The sequence below is a fragment of the Salvelinus fontinalis genome, chromosome 18, assembly GCF_029448725.1.
Source record: "Salvelinus fontinalis isolate EN_2023a chromosome 18, ASM2944872v1, whole genome shotgun sequence".
In the NCBI taxonomy this organism is placed as follows: domain Eukaryota; kingdom Metazoa; phylum Chordata; class Actinopteri; order Salmoniformes; family Salmonidae; genus Salvelinus; species Salvelinus fontinalis.
Genome location: NC_074682.1, coordinates 40,693,795 through 40,715,149, shown reverse-complemented (window position 1 = coordinate 40,715,149; position 21,355 = coordinate 40,693,795). Strand labels below are relative to the sequence as shown.

Sequence of the window (21,355 nt, the reverse complement as noted above, 5' to 3'; positions counted from 1 at the left end):
TTTTCTCTCCATCTTAAATAAGCATGCCCCATTCAAAAAATGTAGAACTAAGAACAGATATAGCCCTTGTTTCACCCCAGACTTGACTGCCCTTGACCAGCACAAAATCATTCTCCTTCATCCAAATCCAGACAGCTGATGTTCTGAAAGAACTGCAAAATCTGGATCCCTACAAATCAGCTAGGCTAGACAATCTGGACCCTCTCTCTTCCTAAAATGATCTGCCGCAATTGTTGCAACCCCTATTATTAGCCTATTCAACCTCTCTTTTGTATCGTTTGAGATCCCCAAAGATTGTAAAGCTGCCGTGGTCATCCCCCTCTTCAAAGGGGGAGACACTCTAGACCCAAACTGTTATAGACCTATATCCACCTTCTAAAATCTTTGAAAGCCAAGTTAATAAACAGATCACCGACCATTTCGAATCCCACCGTACCTTCTCCACTATGCAATCTGGTTTCCGAGCTGGTCATGGGTGCACCTCAGCCACGCTCAAGGTCCTAAACGATATCATAACCTCCATCGATAAGAGACATTACTGTGCAGCCGTATTCATCGACCTGGCTAAGGCTTTCGACTGTCAATCACAACATTCTTATTGGCAGACTCAACAGCCTTGATTTCTCTAATGATTGCCTCGCCTGGTTCACCAACTACTTCTCTGATAGAGTTCAGTGTGTCAAATCGGATGGCCTGCTGTCCGGACCTCTGGCAGTCTCTATGTGGGTGCCCCAAGGTTCAATTCTCGGGCTGATTCTTTTCTCTGTATATATCAATGATGTCACTCATGCTGCAGGTGATTCTCAGATCCACCTCTACACAGACGACACCATTCTGTATACATCTGGCCCTTCTTTGGACACTGCTAACAAACCTCCAAACGAGCTTCAACGCCATACAACACACCTTCCGTGGCCTCCAACTGCTTTTAAATGCTAGTAAAACTAAGTGCATGCTCTTCAACCGATTTGCTGCCCGCATCTGCCCGCCCGACTGGCATCACTACTCTGGATGGTTCTGACTTAGAATATGTGGACAACTACAAATTCCTAGGTTTCTGGTTAGACTGTAAACTCTCCCTCGACTCACTTTAAGCAATCCAAAATTAAATCTAGAATTGGCTTCCTATTTTGCAACAAAGCCTCCTTCACTCATGCCGCCAAACATACCCTCATAAAACTGACTATCCTACCGATCCTTGACTTCGGCGATGTCATTTACAAAATAGCATCCATTTTGCTGAGTAAAGTATCACAGTGCCATCCATTTTAGCGGATATATATATTTTGATTTGGTTAACACTTTGGTTACAACATTGTTTCATATGTGTTGTTTCATAGTTTTGATGTCTTCTCTATTATTCTACCATATAGTAAGAAATTAAGAAAAACCCTTGAATGAGTGTCAACTTGACTGGTACTATACATGCATACATGCATGCATACATGCATGCATACATACATACATACATACATACATACAGTACCAGTCAAGTTGACACACCTGGACTTTTTCCACATTTTTTTGTTACACCCTGAATTTAAATTGGATTGAGATGTTGTGATCTACACACTATCCCATAATGTCAAAGGGGAATTTTGTTTTTAGAATTTTTTACAAAACTGAAATGTCTTGAGTCAAGTATTCAACCCCTTTGTAATGGCAAGCCTAAATAAGTATGTGAGTAAAATTTTGTTTTAGTCTGTGGCCATTAATGGTTGTTCAACAACAAAGACCAGGGAGTTTGCCCAATGCCTCACAAAGAAGGGCACCTATTGATAGATGAGTAAAAAATATATACTGGCACTGAATATCCCTTTGAGCATGGTGAAATTATTCCAAAACAAGCATCCTGTTTGCAATAAGACACTAAAGTAATACTGCAAAAAAAAAATGTGGCAAAGGAATTAACTTTTTGTCCTGAACACAACACGTCACTTAGTACCACTCTTCATACAGTATTTTCAAGCGTGGTGGCTGCATCATGTTATGGGTATGCTCGTCATCGACAAGGACTGGGGAGGTATTTAGGATTTAAAAGAAATGTAGCCTGATAGAGCTAAGCACAGACAAAGTCCTAGAGGAAAACCTGGTTCTGTCTACTGTCCAACAGACAATGGGAGACAAATTCACCTTTCAGCAGAACAAAAGCCTAAAACACAAGACCAAATATACACTGGAGTTGCTTACCAAGACTACATTGAATGTTCCTAAGGGTCCTAGTTAGTTTTGACTAAAATCGGCATGAAAATCTACGGCAAGACTTAAATGGCTGTCTAGCAATGATCAACAACCAACTTGACAGAGCTTGAATTAATAAAAATAATGTGCAAATCATGTACTATCCAGGTATGCAAACCTCTTAGACTTATCCAAAAACACATATTGACTCAGTGGGTTGAATACTTATCTAATCAAGATGCACTGAGTGTACAAAACATTACGAACACCTGCCCTATCCATAACCTAAACTGACCAAGTGAAAGCTATGACCCCTTATTGATGTCACTTGTTAAATCCACTTTAAATCAGTATAGATGAAGGGGAGGAGACGGGTTAAAGAACGATTTTTAAAGCCTTGAGACAATTAGGACATGGATTGTGTATGTGTGTCATTGAGGGTTAAAAGGGCAAGACAAAGGATTTGAGTGCCTTTGAACGGGGTATGGTAGTAGCTTTGAGTGTGTCAAGAACTGCACTGCTGTTGGGTTTTTCACACTCGAGTTCCCTGTGTGTATCAAGAATGGTCCACCACCCAAATGACATCCAGCCAACTTGACAACTGTGGGAAGCATTGGAGTCAACATGGGTCAGGATCCCTGTGGAACGCTTTCAACACCTTGTAGAGTCCATGGCTCGACGAATTGAGGCTGTTCTGAGGGCAAAAGGGGGTGCAGCTCAATATTATTTTTACGCTATTAGAGGACCCCAAAAAAAATAACTCTTACACGGCCTGCCCAAATGGGCCCGGGAGAGGCACAGTTTGAGTCATGCGTCCTCCGAAACATGACCCGCCAAGCCATGCTCCTTAACACCCACCCACCCCGCACCAATGTGTCGGAGGAAACACTGTCCAACTGATGACCGAAGTCAGCCTGCAGGCACCCGGTCTGCCGCAATAGCGCTATGAGCCAGGTAAAGCCCCCTCCCGTAACCCGAACGACGCTGGGCCAACTGTGCACTGCCCTATGGGACACCCGGTCACAGCCTGTTGTGACAGAACCTGGGATCGAACACGGGTCTGTAGTGACGCCTCAAGCACTGAAATGCAGTGCCTTAGACCGCTACACCACTCGGGAGGCCCCTCCATCCAAGAATATAAATGGCAGAGACATATAAAATGGCCACAATTGTTTCGTGGCCCGCCACCGAACGTGTCTTTTGAAGATGTCGTGCATTTTGATTTACAGTTGATACACTGTTTCTGGGATGAATCACTTCTGTAGGGTAGGGGTGTTACGCTGTCGTGGTGTTTTCATTTGGAGGAAAAATGTAATTAACACACCTTTTAATCTGTTTGTCTGTAGTCCTATGCTTGGTGGCACTGCTACTGTCTTTGAGAGCCCTCTGCTGGATATGAACTTGCATCTCATACAGTGGAGGAGTGAAAAAATGTCACTTGTGTCAATGCTGGACACAACTTAATAAGCAATTACAAAATATTGAAATACTCTCTGTCTCTCTCTGTTTGCAGCTTTGTGGTGTAACTGCACCACGGCCCAGTGTCAGAAGACTGGCTCCCAGTGTGAGACGGATGGGGCCTGCATGGCCTCCACGTCCTTCATCGACGGCCAAGAGCAGCACATTCGTATCTGCATCACCCGGGACAAGCTGGTACCCCCGGGCCAGCCCTTCTACTGCCTGAGTGCTGAGGGCCTCCTCAACACACACTGCTGCTACACTAACTACTGCAACAGCCTCAACCTCAAAGTTCCCTCTGGTGAGCTCCACACATTCCACAGGGATAGGCTATCTGCTGCCATAGAAGACATGGGTCTGAAACATAGTTCACAGAGTTGCATTTGGGTTATGTTTACTCATTAAATATATACAAAAATATAAATGCAACATGTAAAGTGTTGGTCCCATATTTCATGAGCTGAAATAAAAGATCCCAAAAATGTTCCACACGCACAAACAGCTTATTTCTCTCAAATGTTGTGCACAAATTTGTTTACATCCCCGTTAGTGAGCATTTCTCCTTTGCCAATATAATCCATCCACCTGACAAGTGTGGTATATCAAGAAGCTGACTAAACAGCATGTTCATTACACAGGTGCAACTTGTGCTGGGTACAATAAAATTTTCCCAGTACAATGTGCAGTTTTGTTGCAGAACACAATGCCACAGATGTCCCAAGTTTTGAGGGAGCATGCAATTGGCATGCTGACTGCAGGAATGTCCACCAGAGCTGTTGCCAGAGAATAAGCCGCCTACAATGTAGTTTTAGAAAATTTGGCAGTACATCCAACCAGCCTCACAACCGCAGACCACGTGTAACCACGCCTGCCCAGGACCTCCACATCAGGTTTCTTCACCTGCGGGATGGTCTGAGACAGCCACCCGGATAATTTGGGAAACTGAGTTTGCACAACCAAATCATTTCTACACAGACTGTCAGAAACCGTCTCAGGGAAGCTCATCTGCGTGCTTGTTGTCCTCAACACGGTCTTGTATGGCGACAACTAACACAATTGCATTTTATTGATGACAATTTGAATGCACAGATGCCGTGACGAGATCATGAGGGCCATTGTCCTGCCATTCATCTGCCGCCATCACCTCATGTTTCAGCATGATAATGCACAGCCATCACCCATGTCACAAGGATCTGCACACAATTCCTGGAAGCTGAAAATGTCCCAGTTCTTCCATGGCCTGCATAATCACCAGACATGTCATCCATTGTTTGGGATGCTCTGTATCGATGTGTACGACGTCGTGTTCCAGCAACTTCGCACTGCCATTGAAGCGGAGTGTGACAACATTTCACAGGCCACAATCAACAGCCTGATAAACTCCATACGAAGGAGATGTATCGCGCTGCATGAGGTAAATGGTGGTCACAACAAATACTGACTGGTTTTCTGATCCACACTGCTAGCTTTTTTTATGCATCTGTTGGTCACAGATACTTATCTGTATTCCCAGTCATATGAAATCCATAGATTAGGTGCCTAATGAATTTATTTAAATTGACTGATTTCCTTATATGAACTGTAACTCAGTAAAATCTTTGAAATTGTAATGTGTTGCGTTTTTATATTTTTGTTCAGTGTAAATTAAATGTGAAATATGTATTTATTCTCATTGTCTCTCTTCCCTCTTTCTCAGTGACGTTGCGACCGGGCCTGGGGGGCGGCTTTGGCCCTGATGGTACATGGGGTCCAGTGGAGCTGGTGGCAGTGGTCGCAGGGCCCGTCTGCCTGCTGTGTGTGCTGCTAATCATGGCTGTGTTCCTGTTCCAGTACCACCAGAGGGCCTACAGCCACAGGCAGAGGTTGGAGGTGGAGGACCCCTCCTGTGACCACCTCTACATGGCCAAGGACAAGACCCTGCAGGACCTCATCTACGACATGTCCACCTCTGGATCAGGATCCGGTCAGTACAGCACAGCTGGGGCTCTCTAGGGGTCAGATCTATCTCAATAAATGTGTGACTGTAGCTGTAATGATGTCTTCCATAGATAAAGAAGACCCATAGGGGGAAATGTGGTTGATATTAGGCAATGTAATTCATTGTCTGACCGTATATTTCTCTCTCTTTTTGCCTTGTCTCTGTGTCCCGTATGTCTCGGTCCTCTCCCTCCTCTGTCTCTGTGCAGGCCTCCCTCTGTTTGTCCAGCGGACGGTAGCCAGGACCATCGTGCTGCAGGAGATCATAGGGAAGGGGCGTTTCGGAGAGGTATGGCGGGGCCGCTGGCGAGGAGGAGACGTGGCAGTGAAGATCTTCTCGTCCAGAGAGGAGCGCTCCTGGTTCCGGGAGGCTGAGATCTACCAGACTGTCATGCTGCGCCACGAGAACATCCTGGGATTCATCGCCGCGGACAACAAAGGTAAACACTGGCTGTCGTCGTGTGACACCACATAAAAAATATTCCCCTTCGAAGAGCACTTCTTGTAGCTTTCTGGTGTTCAGGTCAGTTTTTTCATATTAGCTGGTGTGGGGTCTAACAATTGGTCTCTAAACTTAGTCTCTCTGTTTCTCATAGATAATGGCACATGGACGCAGCTATGGCTGGTGTCAGACTACCACGAGTACGGCTCTCTGTTTGACTACCTGAACCGCTACTCTGTGACCATCGAGGGTATGATCAAACTGGCACTGTCGGCTGCCAGCGGCCTGGCACACCTGCACATGGAGATCCTGGGCACGCAGGGTGAGTGTGTGAGTGTGTTGTACTTGTGCCCATGTGCAAACTGGATTGCATGTTGCTGTATGTGTTAATTCTTGTGGGCTCTTCAATTTGTTCCCTACTCAACCTTTTCCTGGCCTGTGCAAACAGTGAATGTAGGCCATGCTTCCTAGCTGATAGGAAACTCCCGTTCAGGGTTATTGATCTGCCTAGTTTTTGATTTGCATAGCAGCCCCTCTAAAGTAAAGCATCTATTGATAGTTCAGTTATTAACATCATTCAACATTTTTGAAATGTTGTTGACTGTCATTGGAAGCCAGTGGTATCCTGCAGATAACCATGATCAATGTTTGATTTAAATGAATTGGAAATCATAAAACGCCTGTTTCACACGAACATGTTACATAAGTTCCATTGATTGCCAGGAATGCAGTAATTGTCAGGTAGTCTAACTCTCTCTGCCTTCCTCTAGGTAAGCCTGGTATTGCCCACCGGGACCTCAAGTCTAAGAACATCCTGGTGAAGAAGAACAGTACATGTGCCATCGCTGACCTTGGGCTGGCAGTGCGCCACGAGTCCACCACCGACACCATAGACATCGCTCCCAACCAGAGAGTGGGCACCAAGAGGTACAAACACACACACAGCATCAACCTTAAGAAGTACTTGATTTCTCAACTTCACCTACTGACCCCCCCCTCTCCCACATCCCACAACACATACCACCTCCTATCAGGGATATAGACCAGCTTACAAAGACCTATTTTCTCTGTGTCAGGTACATGGCCCCTGAGGTTCTGGATGAGAGCATCAACATGAGGCACTTTGATTCGTTTAAGTGTGCAGACATCTACGCTCTGGGCCTGGTGTACTGGGAGATCACACGCCGCTGCAACGCTGGAGGTCAGACAGGCTCCTCCTCAGCACACTCTGGCTGGGTTCCAACTGGCACCCTATTGGCTATATCAGGGATCATCAACTAGATTCAGCCTCGGGACAATTTTTTTTCTTGAGCGGATGGTCAGAGGGCCGGAACATAATTACAAATAATTTGTAGACTGCAAATTGACCCAAGAAGCCCAAGGAGATAATATTTGATTATGTACAATGTACTGAATGTACAAAACATGACATAGACTGACCAGGTGAATCCACGTGAAAGATATGATCCCTTATTGATTTAACTTGTTAAATCCACATCAATCAGTGTTGATGACGGGGAGGAGACAGGTAAAATATATATATATTTTTTAAACTTAAGACAATTGAGACATCAATCAATCAAGTTTATTTTATATAGCCCTTCGTACATCAGCTAATATCTCAAAGTGCTGTACAGAAACCCAGCCTAAAACCCCAAACAGCAAGCAATGCAGGTGTAGAAGCACGGTGGCTAGGAAAAACTCCCTAGAAAGGCCGAAACCTAGAGAGGAACCAGGCTGTGAGGGGTGGCCAGTCCTCTTCTGGCTGTGCCGGGTGGAGATTATAACAACATGGCCAAGATGTTCAAAATGTTCATAAATGACAAGCATGGTCAAATAATAATCAGGAATAAATGTCAGTTGGCTTTTCATAGCCGATAATTAAGAGTTGAAAACAGCAGGTCTGGGACAGGTAGTGGTTCCATAACCGCAGGCAGAACAGTTGAAACTGGGACAGCAGCAAGGCCAGGTGGACTGGGGACAGCAAGGAGTCATCATGCCCGGTAGTCCTGACGTATGGTCCTAGGGCTCAGTTCCTCCGAGAGAGAGAAAGAAAGAGAGAAGGAGAGAATTAGAGAGAGCCAAGATGTTCAAAATGTTCATAAATGACAAGCATGGTCAAATAATAATCAGGAATAAATGTCAGTTGGCTTTTCATAGCCGATCATTAAGAGTTGAAAACAGCAGGTCTGGGACAGGTAGTGGTTCCATAACTGCAGGCAGAACAGACATGGGTTGTGTATGTGTGCCATTCAGAGGGTGAATGTGCAAGACAAAATATTTGAGTGCCTTTGAACAGGGTATGGTAGTAGGTGACAGGCGCACCGGTTTGTGTAAAGAACTACAACACTGATGGGTTTTTCATGCTCAACAGTTTCCTGTGTGTATCAAGAATGGTCCACCACCCGAAGGACATCCAGACAACTTGACACAGGTGTGGGGTCAACATGGGGGGCTGTTCTTAATGTTTTGTACACTGTGTTTATCTCTATTATGCGTGGGAATACTTTGGAACCAATTTCCAAAATTAAAATAACTTGAAGCTGATTTGCTGGTGTTTTCCGTCTTATGTCCAACAATAAAAAATACAAAAACTTGGGACCAGATAAAATCACCTGTGTGCTGAATTCGGCACGCCAGTTGGGAATCCTGCCCTATTTATTGCCCATAGGACTCCCTATAGTAGTGCACGATATAGGGAAAAGGGTGTCATTTGCGATGCATACAGTATCTCTATCTCAATGTAGTTAAAAGTTTAATTCATCATCAATTAGAAACTGGGCCTTACCTGACCTTTGACCTCTGTCCCTAGGTATCCATGAGGAGTACCAGCTGCCCTACTATGATCTGGTGCCCTCTGACCCCTCCATAGAGGAGATGAGGAAGGTGGTGTGTGACCAGAAACTACGGCCCAACGTGCCCAACTGGTGGCAGAGCTACGAGGTAGGGGTGGACACATGTAGATAGAAATGCATGCTCTTTTAAGGTCAATCAAACAATCCTATTATGATAGCACAGCAGTCGCTCACTAATATGAAAGTGTCACTGGTTTCTTATAAGAATTACATTGTATACTTGTGTATTTTAAATGAAGTATATTCATTAGCCGGGCTTGTTCTCTGGGGATGCATTGGTGGTTTTGATAAGCTTGTTTAGCCCTGTGCATATCTGCACCATATTTGCATGTATGACTTTATCTAATCTAATTTTCTTCACGTTCGCTCAATCCTACTTTATCCCAGAGCTCTAGATAACACACTACATTACCCCAGAACCTAAGATAACACTTTACATTATCCCTGAGCTTTAAGATAACACTCTACGTTATCCCCGAGCTTTAGATGACACTCTACATTATCACAGAGCTTTAGATAACGGTCTACATTATCCCAGAGTTTTAAGATAACACTCTACTTTATCTCTCCTTTTCCTCCCTCCCCCTCCCCCCAGGCCCTGCGTGTAATGGGGAAGATCATGAGGGAGTGTTGGTACGCCAATGGAGCTGCCCGCCTCACCGCCCTGCGCATCAAGAAGACCCTGTCCCAGCTGAGTGTCCAGGAGGACATCAAAGTCTGAGATGGTTCTGTCCCAAAAACCTGCGGAGAGCGCTAGGGACCCTGTCCCGCACTAAAGTATACTGAGAGAGAAAGAGCGGGGGACAGTGTCTTTTCCAATGAACGCACAAGCTAACAAAAGAAAAGAATGCAATGACAAAAGCAAAATGTAAAAAGAACACTATATATAAAAACTTTCCTGCCAGACTTTTTAAAGCCACCACTGTTTGAGTTGTGACAAGCCCTACCTCGCCTATTCAGCCAAAACTCCTGCCAACCCCTGTCCTTCCCTGTCCCCAACCTACCCCACCCTTCTGTCCCTGCAGCCCCCTTCCCCGTTCTGTTCCTACTAAAATGGCTGCCAACGCAATTACTGCTACTACTACTACTACTGACAATGCCCATGTTAATCTCAATGGCAGGATATATACAACTGTGTATTTATTAACAGAATGTGTAATTTAATTCTAAACCTTTTTTTTTTTTTTTTTTTACTTTCCTTAAAGACTTATCAAAGGACACTAATGGTTTTACCCTATACATTAATTTATTTTTGTTCTGTTTGTCTTTATACTGTATTCATGCCATGTTGACTCGATATTGGGAGAGGTCTAACTGTTTTCTTTGTCAGGGAATATATAAGGGGAAGGTGAAGTCTTTCTATGAATGCTGTGTAGGGGTCATTCCACCAATTCAGTGCCTTTTGAGATATCTAACTTGGTGGGGGAAAAAACGTTTGATTTCACCTCATTTTTACATTCTGTCATAAAGAGCACATGTTCAACTTAATAAAAAAACATGTTTTCCCATCTCGAGGTTAAATCAAATTTTAAAAAAAGACTATAGTATGTGCCTAATTAAGTAAAGTATTTAGGTTGACTAACAGGGTAGACTATTTCTTCTTAAATCAGCCATGAATCCTCTTGTGACAGGGGAAATGGAAGCTTATTGTGTGCAACAGGGAGGGGCAATTGAATGCAAGCTTCACAACAACTAAAATATTTTTAAAGATTTTAGCCTGTCTATCTATGAGTAACATGGTTGATAGGTTATACTTGACCCACTCAGTTTTCCACCACAAAACACCAGAAAATGGCCAGAAAGAGTAGAACCTGCTCACTTGCTTTTACACTAGGATTTGACTTAGATGTTCGGAGTTCCACCATATTAAAACGAGTTTTTTTTCTTCCTTAGAATGAATCATCACATTTTAAAATATATAATATTCTTCAGAAATGACTTTGTCAAAGCAAAAAATTAAACTGGGCTTTGCAATTATGGTGAAAAACTTGGAACAATATTGAGGTTAAAAACCTCTACGGGATCGGTGTCCCTATACCGGGACGGTTGACAGCATAACGTTGTAAGTAACAGTAAACTTTCCAGGACATAGACATGTCTTATATAGGCAGAAAGTTTAAATTCTTGTTAATCTAACTGCACTGTCCAATTTACAGTAGCTATTAGAGTAAAAAAATACCATGCTATTGTTTAAGGAGAGTGCACAACAAAAAACTGATACATTCACCTCAAGGTAAATAATGTACTTACATTCAGTAATCTTGCGCTGATTTGTCATCCTGAGGGTCCCAGAGATAAAATGTAGGAACTGGGTTCTACAGTTTGAACCCCTACTGTCTCTGCTCCACACCCACCCCGCCCAGCCATCTAGATCTAAAATTAGTGTATAACCTAATGATCCATCATGTATTACATTCCTGGGAGTGTGTAAACTTAAATGTTGTATTACCATGTCATTTTTGAATGTTCTCTATAGTTATCTACTTGAAAATGTATCAATTGACCAGTTCGGCACATTTGGGCAAACTTGATACAAAATATTGTCCAGTATTGCTATGCTTCACTGGATCAATCTGAAACGTTGCACACTCACTGCTAAATTGCACCTAAACTGCCATATTATATTATGGCCTTTCTCTTGCATTTCAAAGATGGAGAAAAACATTTTTGAAATCGCATGTTATTTTGTTCGTATTATCTTTTACCATATCTAATGTTTTATTCTCCTACACTAATTTCACATTTCCACAAACTTCAAAGTGTTTCCTTTCAAATGGTATCAAGTATATGCACATCATTGCTTCAGGTCCTGAGCTATAGGCAGTTAGATTTGGGTATGTCATTTTAGGTGAAAATTGGAAGGGGAAAAGGGTGGTACGATCCTTAAGAGGTTTTAAGTGGGTAAGACATTTCCTGGAAGTCAGAGGGTGCATGGAGGGACAATTCAAAATGCTGGCACTTTAAGAGAAAATCTTATTGATTGAATTCTCCCTGTGGTCTATATTAAAGGGTACTTCATTGAATATAACAGTCTTTTAAAATTCAATATTGGTGCACAATTTCTATTTAAAATATCAAAGGGAAGCAAAAGGCACTCATTTGTGGAAATGATCAAGTTGTAGACGGATCTCTCTGTTGTACATATAAACTAAGAAATTGTTTTTAAAATCGATCAGGACCAAGTCTTCCACATTTATCGGGTCATATTATCTATCATTTATGGTAGCAGTGGACTGTGAGTCACTGAGAGATCAGCTTACATAGGTTCTTTAAGTCTATGTTTCCCATTACTACATCCATTGTTGTAATGGAACTCCTATTGCCTACTTAGAGGCAGGAATGGTCCATACAAACACCTGGCTCAATGGTATTTCATGACGATGGACTGTATTGTAGCCATTTTGTAAACACTCACATCAATTGCTGTTATGATTTTTTTATTTTTTTATCACAATACCTCCATGTATGTTTCCCCTCGTATGTTTCCCCTCATGTTATATTCTCCCTGACCGAGTATTATCACTGTACATACAATAACTTTTTTAGGTGTGACTATATATGACCCTTTTTTTATTTGAGTTTCCATTGATATTTTAATAATGTTTTGGAATGTTTGCCAACAGTTACACTGGTTACTGGTCTTGGATGGGAGACAATTGGAGAGGCTTATATGTGCTGTCAATCATCCATGATAAACCAATGGAATATCTACAAAGCAACACTACTGTACACTGAGTCATTGAAAGCACATACTGAGTCCCTCCTATTTGATGTCTCCCATTACTATAGAACAGTATTTGATTTTTAGTCTATTCTGCTCCATATTCATAAATTATACCCCACCTACATTACCTCTTTGATATGCAAATTGTAAATAGTTTGTATGATGGATGATGATTGATCTGTCAATTCTTGTTTTCACCATGTATTGTTTTCAGGAAAATAATATGTACTGTTAAATTTGTCGCTTTATTTTTTGTTGAGCACAAACTCAAAAGGTACTGCTGACGTGAAGTCTCCTTCCTTGTGTTCTTAATCCTGCCAGTTTATTGTTAGTTCCTAGAAAAGGCTCTGCAGGGCCAATGTGTGCACTACTCACTCTACGGCACCTCAACCAAACTGTCCTCAACACCCCTCACTGTTTTACTGCAGATCACACCAGTGACAACAGACGGTGTTTATAATATATTAAGCATTTTAATCACAGTTCTTCAGATTTGGTGATTGGTAAATACCTCTCACAGATTTCTTCATAAAGCTAAGTAACAGTGAGGAGTGCCCAGACCCTCTGTAAAGAGTGCTTATTTAGTGTGGCTGTAGCACAAGAAGATTGTCGTTAAACTTTTTGGTGGTAAAATTAATACTACTGATACTTCACAGGAAATATGTATGGCCTGGATGCATTTATTTGATTTAATTTGTGTTAGTTTATGACCATGTGACACTCACCTGTACTGTATATTATTTGTTTATAGTTCTTGGGTGATGTCCAAGAGGACTTGGCGTGTGTACATGTGCATATTTTTCCTGAAAATGTGGTTGCTTATGTTTTTGGCTGTGAGTGGTAGATGGAACCTGGGTGTTGTCTACGTACTGTTAGGTGAGTTGAGATTTTCTGTCCTTGGTTGGGGATTGAACCTATGTAAACGTCATAGGCCATGGATGGGATGTGTCTCTATGGCCTTGTTTTGAGCACATACTGTTAAGGGGAATTATGACAAGATGAAATGTTGTATTGCACTATGGAGTGTTTAAGCAATAAGGCACGAGGTGTGGTATATGGCCAATAAGCTAAGGGCTGTTCTTATGCACGACGCACCGCAGAGTTCCTGGATACAGCCCTTAGCCCTGGTATATTGGCAATATACCACAAACCTCCGAGGTGCCTTATTGCTATTATAAACTGGTTACCAACATAATTAGAGCAGTAAAGATAAATGTTTTGTCATACGGTCTGATATATCACGGCTGTCAGCCAATCGGCATTCAGTGCTCGAACCACCCAGTTAATGAAGTGACGAATGATGAGAACGCCCAGGTAAGAAATCAAAATAAGCTTTTAAAACCAAGTGAAAACCTTTTCAGGACTAGTATCCAATCATGTATATAGGTAATATTATATAGCCTATAGTAATAAATACAACTCTCTTCCTACATTGTTTGTTTTTATTTTCTCACACCAGTATGTACACCTAATGCAAAAACGGTTTATAATACTGCATCTTCCAATGTTTTTCAGATGCAACCTTAATGTCTTCCTACCCCTCATTCAAATCAAAAGGAAAGTTCTAGTTTAATGTGTCTATTTCCTGTAATGCTTCGTCCACCGTTGCTGATTCGTGTGGTCAGCAGTGTCATTACCCTGACTTAGGGTACTAGCCTACACCCGCATAGCAGTAGTTTGAGGTCGGCGGTGCAACTGCTTTAGAGCCGTCAAATCCACAAGCGACTCCCGGCATTATACCTAAAGCAGACATTTCTATATAGCCTACACTTTCTCATTTGGAAATTAACATGAGTGAGACGGGTGTGGCTTTTTGACAATGATCACACAAGCAACTGCTCACCGATTCGAAAATTTGAACGCGCCAACGCAGTTACACCGCCAACACCGGTTAATTCTTGATCTGATTAAATCTAGGCCATAGTGTTACATCACATCCTGCTCTACCCACAACCTCACTGACCTACACCCACTCAGTTGCACATCAACCCTACTGCTTCACCAAGACAAAACACATTCAAAAGTGCATACATGTCAAAAACAACCCCATGTAAGAGAAATAATATTTATTGCTCATGCATTAAATTAGAACTTCACATGAGTAGTAGAAAAAAGACGGCATTTACATACTTGTACGCGTCTTATTCATACCAAAAGTCAATTTTTAAAAGTAAAATGTTAAATGTACTGACTCAATGGCCCAAGGAAGTCATTTTCATACATCAAGATTGGTTTGCCCTCGGAATGGAGAAAGGAAAAAGAAAATGGTGGCAGTAATGAAAGGCTAAAATTGAATCGTATAACAAGGATGAAAGAAAATGGAATAGACACAGCAAAAAGATCATGTCTAACGCTTCACTGATATACCCCCAATACAATCATGATGGATAGCTCAGAAGCACTTAACATCCAATCAGGAGGACTAGAAAAGGCTCACAAGCAAAAGTGATCGAATCCATCATGATCAATCCACACACGCTACATGTTGTTGAAAACTGTCTAAAGAAATGTTGGGATTGGGAAATGAGTAAAACTTAAGGCAAAATAATTTCTCATGTAGCTCTAGAATGACTTTCAGGAACAAGGCTAAGCAAGCCCTAACAGCAGCCTTATGTTATGGTTCACGATGTAGCACTTTCTCCAGTCTTCGGAGTCAAACTGAATGCATGTCAAGACAAACAAGGACACACTTGACAAAAACCCCCCAAAAAATAAAGAGCACTTTAGCAACAGAAATAACCAAAATAAAAACATTGTTATATTTACATAAATAGTAATTGGTTGTGCATCAATATATAAAGGAGTAAAACTCAAAAATTACATCTTCTACAGCAGTTCCATTTCCGACAATCCAGACTTCACCTACTGTAACCAAGGCAGCGGAGTTTCCGTTGTAGATTTGTATATCTTCAAGTTCCATTGTGACATTCTTTAACCTGCGATCCATGATTGGCTGGCTAGTTGTGCTTTAGAGATACCAGACCTATAAGGATGATGGGTAAAGGAATGCTGCTCAGTTTAGGGCCAGGGTGGGAAGTTACTGACTCCTCTCTCCAGTGTATCTACAGACCAAATGGGAGAGAACAGGTGGGGAATGGATTTGTCTGAGAAGTGGGAAATTGATCCCCTTCATATAACTACACATCATTCCTGTACTGTATAGGTCCACCACCTGCATTTACAGAGGAGAGACACTAGGTTGTGTTGGGCTGCCCAGAATGGACATACAGCTCCACTCCATTGGCTACTTCTGGTCCTGCTTCTTGTTTGGGTCTTTTTGGTTGCTTGGGTTTTGGCTTGGTTTACAGTGTTCCTGTATGTCCCTTGTTACTGTACGTGTCTATATTGCTGGATTGAGAAAGTCAATGGAACTTCACATTTGTATGCAGAGAGAAAGAGATGTCCTCCTGTGTTGTAGACGTACATTTGTACATGAGGGGATGTAGAAGATTCTTATCTTTCCCTCTCTTGTGTCACTCCTGTTTCTCCTTCTTCCAGGATCCTCATTTTCTCTATCCTTCCTCATCTTTTTGGAGGAATATTTCCTTTATCACTCCCTCAAGCAGTTCCTGAAATATAAAACACCAGATTAATCTTTTGTTCAACTTGACAATTATTTAAATCCTTTATAAATCACAAAACAATTTACAGGTAAGACATTGCCTCTCAGGAACTGAGTTGAAGCTGAATTACATTCACATTCTTTTCATTTGATTTATCAAGGTCAGTGAATAGAGAAGGTTTGTGTTTACCTTAGTCTGCTTCATCATTAGTGAGAACCAGTGCCTGGAGGATGTCTGAGAGAGAGACGATGCCCTTCACCACTTCCTGCTCATCAACCACCACCAGCCTGTGGACCTGAGAGAGAAGATAGAGACAGAAAAACAAAACCATAAGTTACAAACTAAAAGCCAAGGCTAGATCACAGCACCTGTGTGTATTACATTATGATTGTATGTACTACTTCTATTGACCTTGACAAACGCCCAGGAAACGGTTTAAATTGTTAACCCAAACAATAATAGTGTATACACAGGTGTCTCCCGCTCTCTCACCTCTGCCTCCACCAGTCTGTTGATGATGGACTCCAGTGTGTCATGTGTGCTGCAGGTGAGCACTCCCTCAAAATACTGTGAGCGGTGCTGTAAAGCTTTGGTCACAGTCACATCCAGGTTGTTGTACATCTTCTCTGCTGCTAGGTTCTGTGTGGGGGACATTATTACTTCTCAATGCTGCTTGTGTTCGGTACTGTATTTGGATAGTAGAGATGAAAACACAGACAGACACATACTGTCATCTAGGGGTTAGTGGAGTCCAGTGCAGAGTGAGCCCACTTGCTCTTGTTTCCCCAGGCTAAAGGCTAATAAACCCCAGCCAGTCTGCTGGTCGATAACAGCCCACAGGTTCTATATACTGCCTGCCCACTGGGTAAGAGACCCATTGATCTAGAACAGGAGAGACTTACTTTGGTCTGCACTGAATTCTTTGCCTTACAGCACAAGGATACAGACAATTTTGGTTACCGTCTTTCTGTTTCGTCTCATTGTCGGTCTCTCACAAACAATATTTTCTGCTAACCAGTGACTATTCTGTTTAAATACCGCCCATTGGTAGCACATCTGTCCAGTACTTACAATGACATCGAATTTGGAGTAAATGTCCACCACTCGTCCTGTGTGTGAGAGAGAGAAACATGGGTACATGAGAACTACCTACCATTTACAACAGGAGAGTGTCTTGGTCAGACATGTTTAACCAACTGTCCCCTCGTCTCCCTCACTTACCGTTGTCATCGACGACAGGCAAGGCAGACACTCTCTGGTCCACAAAGATTCCCAGTGCTGTGTAGAGGGGTGTGTCAGAACGCACCACTGCAATCTTATGGAATGTTCCGATGCCAAGCTCCTCTAGAGTCTGGCCTAAGAAGGCAGGTTTTGCCATCTCCGATATCTGTGAAGAAAATAACACACAATGTTCCACTAATGCAAGTGGCTTGAAAAACACATAGAAATGAAACACGGTATATTACCTCAAAAGAATGAATAAACACTTTGGTGTGGACTTCATTAACAGGCCTACAGTTGTAACAGTGCTCTTGTCCTACCTTATCTACTTCCGAGAATGTGACATTGAGATGTCAAGGAACAGCAGATGATAAAATGTGGTAAAAGAGATGAACGGGGAGAGTGTAAGAAAGAGAGGATCACAAGAAAGACTCACAAAGAGCTTGAGGAACTTCAGGATCCTCTTGTGAGTGAGGATGTATAGGGTGTTCCCTGTCAGAGGGTCGACCACAGGCAGTCTGTGGATCTTATTCTTCAGCAGAGACGATACAGCATCATACAGACTGAAACAGGGAGGAAGCGGAAATTGATACACATTTGTGTCAGTATCAAACAGTGCAAGTAAATAACCAAATTGATCTCAAGCTGCTTGAACCAACTGTCCAGTGACAACCCTCAACATCTCGCCATGGCAGTAGACCTACCTTGCGTTAGGGGATATGCTAACGAGGGGCTTGAAGGAGTCTTGAAGGTAGACTTCTATGGTGACGGAGAACAGAATAGGCACTAGTTAATTTCCAGAAGGCTATCAGTCACTTATTATTACACAGTTAATGAATGCCCTTACCTCTCCATGTCTCTATCTTGTGCTCCTCCAGCTCATATATCTGCACCTGAAACATTAGAACAGGAGAAAGTGCTGACTAACATAAGGGGGGTGAGAGGCATGAAGGTCAACTGTTCAATAGACAGAAGGATGTGTGCTGCAAATCACGTGTCGTGCCTTTTCACCCTCTACCACCACTATGATTCAAAATGTGAAATTGAGATAGGGTATGCTATAAACAAGCAAACACAGAAACAGTGGACGTCGAGGGCAGGCTGAAAGCTAGGACAGGCCTTACCAAAGGAGACTTGTAGTAGCGATGGAGGATGTTGATGAAGTCTGTGATGGTCAGCATACCTGCAGTGAGAGATCAGCAGGAGAACAGGGTCACCAGAGTCCAACGGGACTCTACTCATTGTGCATCTCGAAATCTACCAAAAGCCCAGCCAGCAAAAGGTGATTCTTACTCTATTCTTACCTACAAAACACTGCTTCTTACTGTCCCAGAGTGGCGCTGCTCTCACCCCATTGGACACCAGAGCGAAAAACGCCTTCTTTACCTATGGAGATATGAACACAGTTATACACACACAAACACAAAGCAGCATCTTTGGTCCAGATTTAATTGACAGGAAGGAGTTAAAAGCAGGACATGGTCTTGCCTGCAGTGAAGTATCGAACACCACCAACTTGGAGCTGGTAGGGACCAAGTCATAGCACCGATGAGACTTCATAAACCGGGTGTAGACATTATAATCTGGGTCTGAGGAGAATGAGGAGGAATGGGAAAGGGTTCAATTTACTGCCCATTCCTTATATGCATTTACAATTGTAATATTTTTGTATGTAAAAAGAGCTGCCTCAATAGATTCCAGAATTTATCACAATGTCACACTTTCAGGATTCCTTCCAACACAAACAAAAGAATGCTTTTTAAAAACTCATGTAAAAAAACATATAACAATTTCTCACCATGCATAGGATTAAGATTACCTCATCATGCATAGCTATTTATCCTTTCATTGCTGTTTATTACACTATGCATTAACAGTAAAAGGTGGCTCTTTACCTAGAAGTGGCTCCTTTTTACAATCCACATCATCAACAGCAAGTGGAATCTGAAAGAGAGTATAGGTTCATTGACTCATTTCCCCCAGGCAAGGCAGAATTCCAATGAAATTAAATAGCTTATGTTCTCTACAAGAACCCAAGGCTTTTTATATTCATTACCACCAATGTGTTAGTTATGGCTAATCACCGCATAGTTATATCAGGAATATAAAGTAGCCAACATACTGCTGTTTGAAAATGGTTCAATGTTTGATCACTCCTCCTAAGCAGCAACAAACACTCTGCAGGGCACAGGTGCACTGCACCAACACAAATGTCATTATTTAGCCACTACTGAGGAATGGGAGTCATTGTCTGACTGTCCTTGTCACATTTAGATATAAGAACCTTTGGACAGAAAAGGTAGCCGACAAGCTTAGCTGGATCATAGCTCTGACATTAGACAGTTCATGCAGTCAATGTAACGTTAAAGGAAAAATCTGCACAAAAAAACAACTAGTATTTAGGTCATTTTCAATTAGTCCACTGTTAATACAGTCCGACAATGTTTTGTTTGACAGCAGTCAACTTTTCAAGATATTGGACATTCAAGAAGCAATGTGCCACATCATCATATGATGCATTTTCGAGCATCATGATGTAGCAAGTGTCACTTTGCTTCCTGAAAGTCTAATATCTTGAAAACTTGACTGCTGCCATGCAAAACATTGTGGGACTGTATCAACAGTGGACTAATTAAAAATATATAGTTCGAGTGGATTTTCCCTTTAACACGACAGGTAATGTTATCTCACCTAGTTAGCCATGTAGAAGACAAAGCATCTTAACCTCTCTGAAATGATAACTAGGGCTTGACAATGTCAACAGCTAATGATGGCCTCCAATTTGGTATTATAAGAGGTTATGATGTAAACTAGTACTGTGACGTTAACTAGCTAAGGTTACTGGCTGGAACACAACAGATGCAGCAAACTAACGAGGTTAGCGAACTAGTTCGCAGGCTACCAGTAGTTTTGACGCACAACCACAGATAACCAAGTTGATCTTGCTAGCTAGCTGGCTTAGCCTGGGTAGCTACTCATGTATCATCTTGAATGTAGCTAGCAAACATCAAGTACTGTGATTGGCTAGCTAGGGTAGGCTAACGTTACTAGATAGCTAGTTTAGCCTTGCTGGCGGTGTAGCTAAGCTACTTACACACTCCATATTCCATGCACTGGCTCGCCCTTGCTTGATCCTGTAAGGTAGCGACGTAACCACTGTTTCTCACGACGGACTTCTTTCCGAGGTATCTACGTTATTTGTTAAACTGGAGCTAAACGACGAGAGCCAAGCATTGAAACTCCCCGGAAGCGCGAGAGATTGCCCTCTCAATTTGACTTCCGATTACGCATGACCGCGAAAAAAGTGTGAGTCGGGGTGCTTGAGAGATCCCGGCCTCAGAGTCAAAATGGGCTATTATCGTAAAAAATCATGAAAACAAAAATGAGCTTTTTGGTCTTCTTTTAAGGTTAGGGGTAGGCATACGGTTAGCAGTGTGGTTAAGGTTAGGTTTCAAATCTGACTTTAAGAAGATACATTGTAGAAATGGGCGAGGTTTATGAATTTGTAGGTGTGATGACCGGGTGCTGTGGTATCAAACCTCTGGTCTAAAAACATTGTAATATCTGAACCTATGGTCTAATTTGGAGTAGGCAATTTGTTGAGAGTTAGTAGAAATACACAAATGGTGCAATTTTTTTTTTGTTTGTGCATCAGCAGTATTTCTCTTTTTATGTCAGTCACTGACAATAACCACATTTCCATCCACAGTTTTTATGGTAGTAAAGTCAAACAGTATATATATATATATATATATATATATATATATATATATAAATATATATATATATATATAAATCACCACAGCTGTGATGGAAACAGTACATTTCGGGACAATTTTTTAAATGCCAAGAGATCATTTGTTCGCTGGACATGGTGGGATCTTTTTGTGTAAATGTGGAGTGGCAATGACATGGTGTGTAGACCTCCCACTAT

General features: G+C 42.1%; 2 protein-coding genes across 3 annotated transcripts in view; one reads left to right on the top strand and one right to left on the bottom strand.

Moving 5' to 3' along the window:
- LOC129815521 (activin receptor type-1B) overlaps positions 1-14,067 on the top strand; it is a 32,218-nt gene extending 18,151 nt beyond the window's left edge. Inside the window, exons 2-9 of one of the 2 annotated variants that reach the window (XM_055869420.1) lie at positions 3,695-3,940; positions 5,336-5,602; positions 5,826-6,056; positions 6,213-6,380; positions 6,829-6,985; positions 7,135-7,259; positions 8,871-9,001; positions 9,509-14,067. In XM_055869420.1, coding sequence (XP_055725395.1) covers positions 3,695-3,940; positions 5,336-5,602; positions 5,826-6,056; positions 6,213-6,380; positions 6,829-6,985; positions 7,135-7,259; positions 8,871-9,001; positions 9,509-9,634 — 1,451 coding nt within the window. In that variant the 3' untranslated portion in view covers positions 9,635-14,067. Of the gene's footprint in view, positions 1-3,694; positions 3,941-5,335; positions 5,603-5,825; positions 6,057-6,212; positions 6,381-6,828; positions 6,986-7,134; positions 7,260-8,870; positions 9,002-9,508 lie in introns of those variants that run through there. The other variant, XM_055869421.1, reaches the window with a different exon arrangement.
- Positions 14,068-14,688: 621 nt separating this feature from the next.
- On the bottom strand, positions 14,689-20,763 carry LOC129815522 (5'-AMP-activated protein kinase subunit gamma-1-like). The gene is made up of 13 exons (XM_055869422.1): positions 20,516-20,763; positions 19,317-19,365; positions 18,910-19,010; positions 18,726-18,807; positions 18,546-18,604; positions 18,269-18,314; positions 18,126-18,180; positions 17,858-17,984; positions 17,422-17,587; positions 17,272-17,309; positions 16,693-16,839; positions 16,390-16,495; positions 14,689-16,206 (listed from the first exon to the last, which is right to left on the bottom strand). Exons 1-12 carry the CDS (start codon positions 20,522-20,524, stop codon positions 16,391-16,393), a joined length of 984 nt encoding a protein of 327 aa, XP_055725397.1. The 5' UTR covers positions 20,525-20,763; the 3' UTR covers positions 14,689-16,206; position 16,390.
- Positions 20,764-21,355: the final 592 nt, after the last annotated feature.

Coding starts and splice junctions, on each gene's coding strand:
- LOC129815522 (XM_055869422.1), bottom strand. Junction 18,808..18,909: donor TGTTCGATACTTCACTGCAG/GCAAGACCATGT, acceptor ATATCTCCATAG/GTAAAGAAGGCGTTTTTCGC. Junction 18,181..18,268: donor CAAGATAGAGACATGGAGAG/GTAAGGGCATTC, acceptor CCGTCACCATAG/AAGTCTACCTTCAAGACTCC.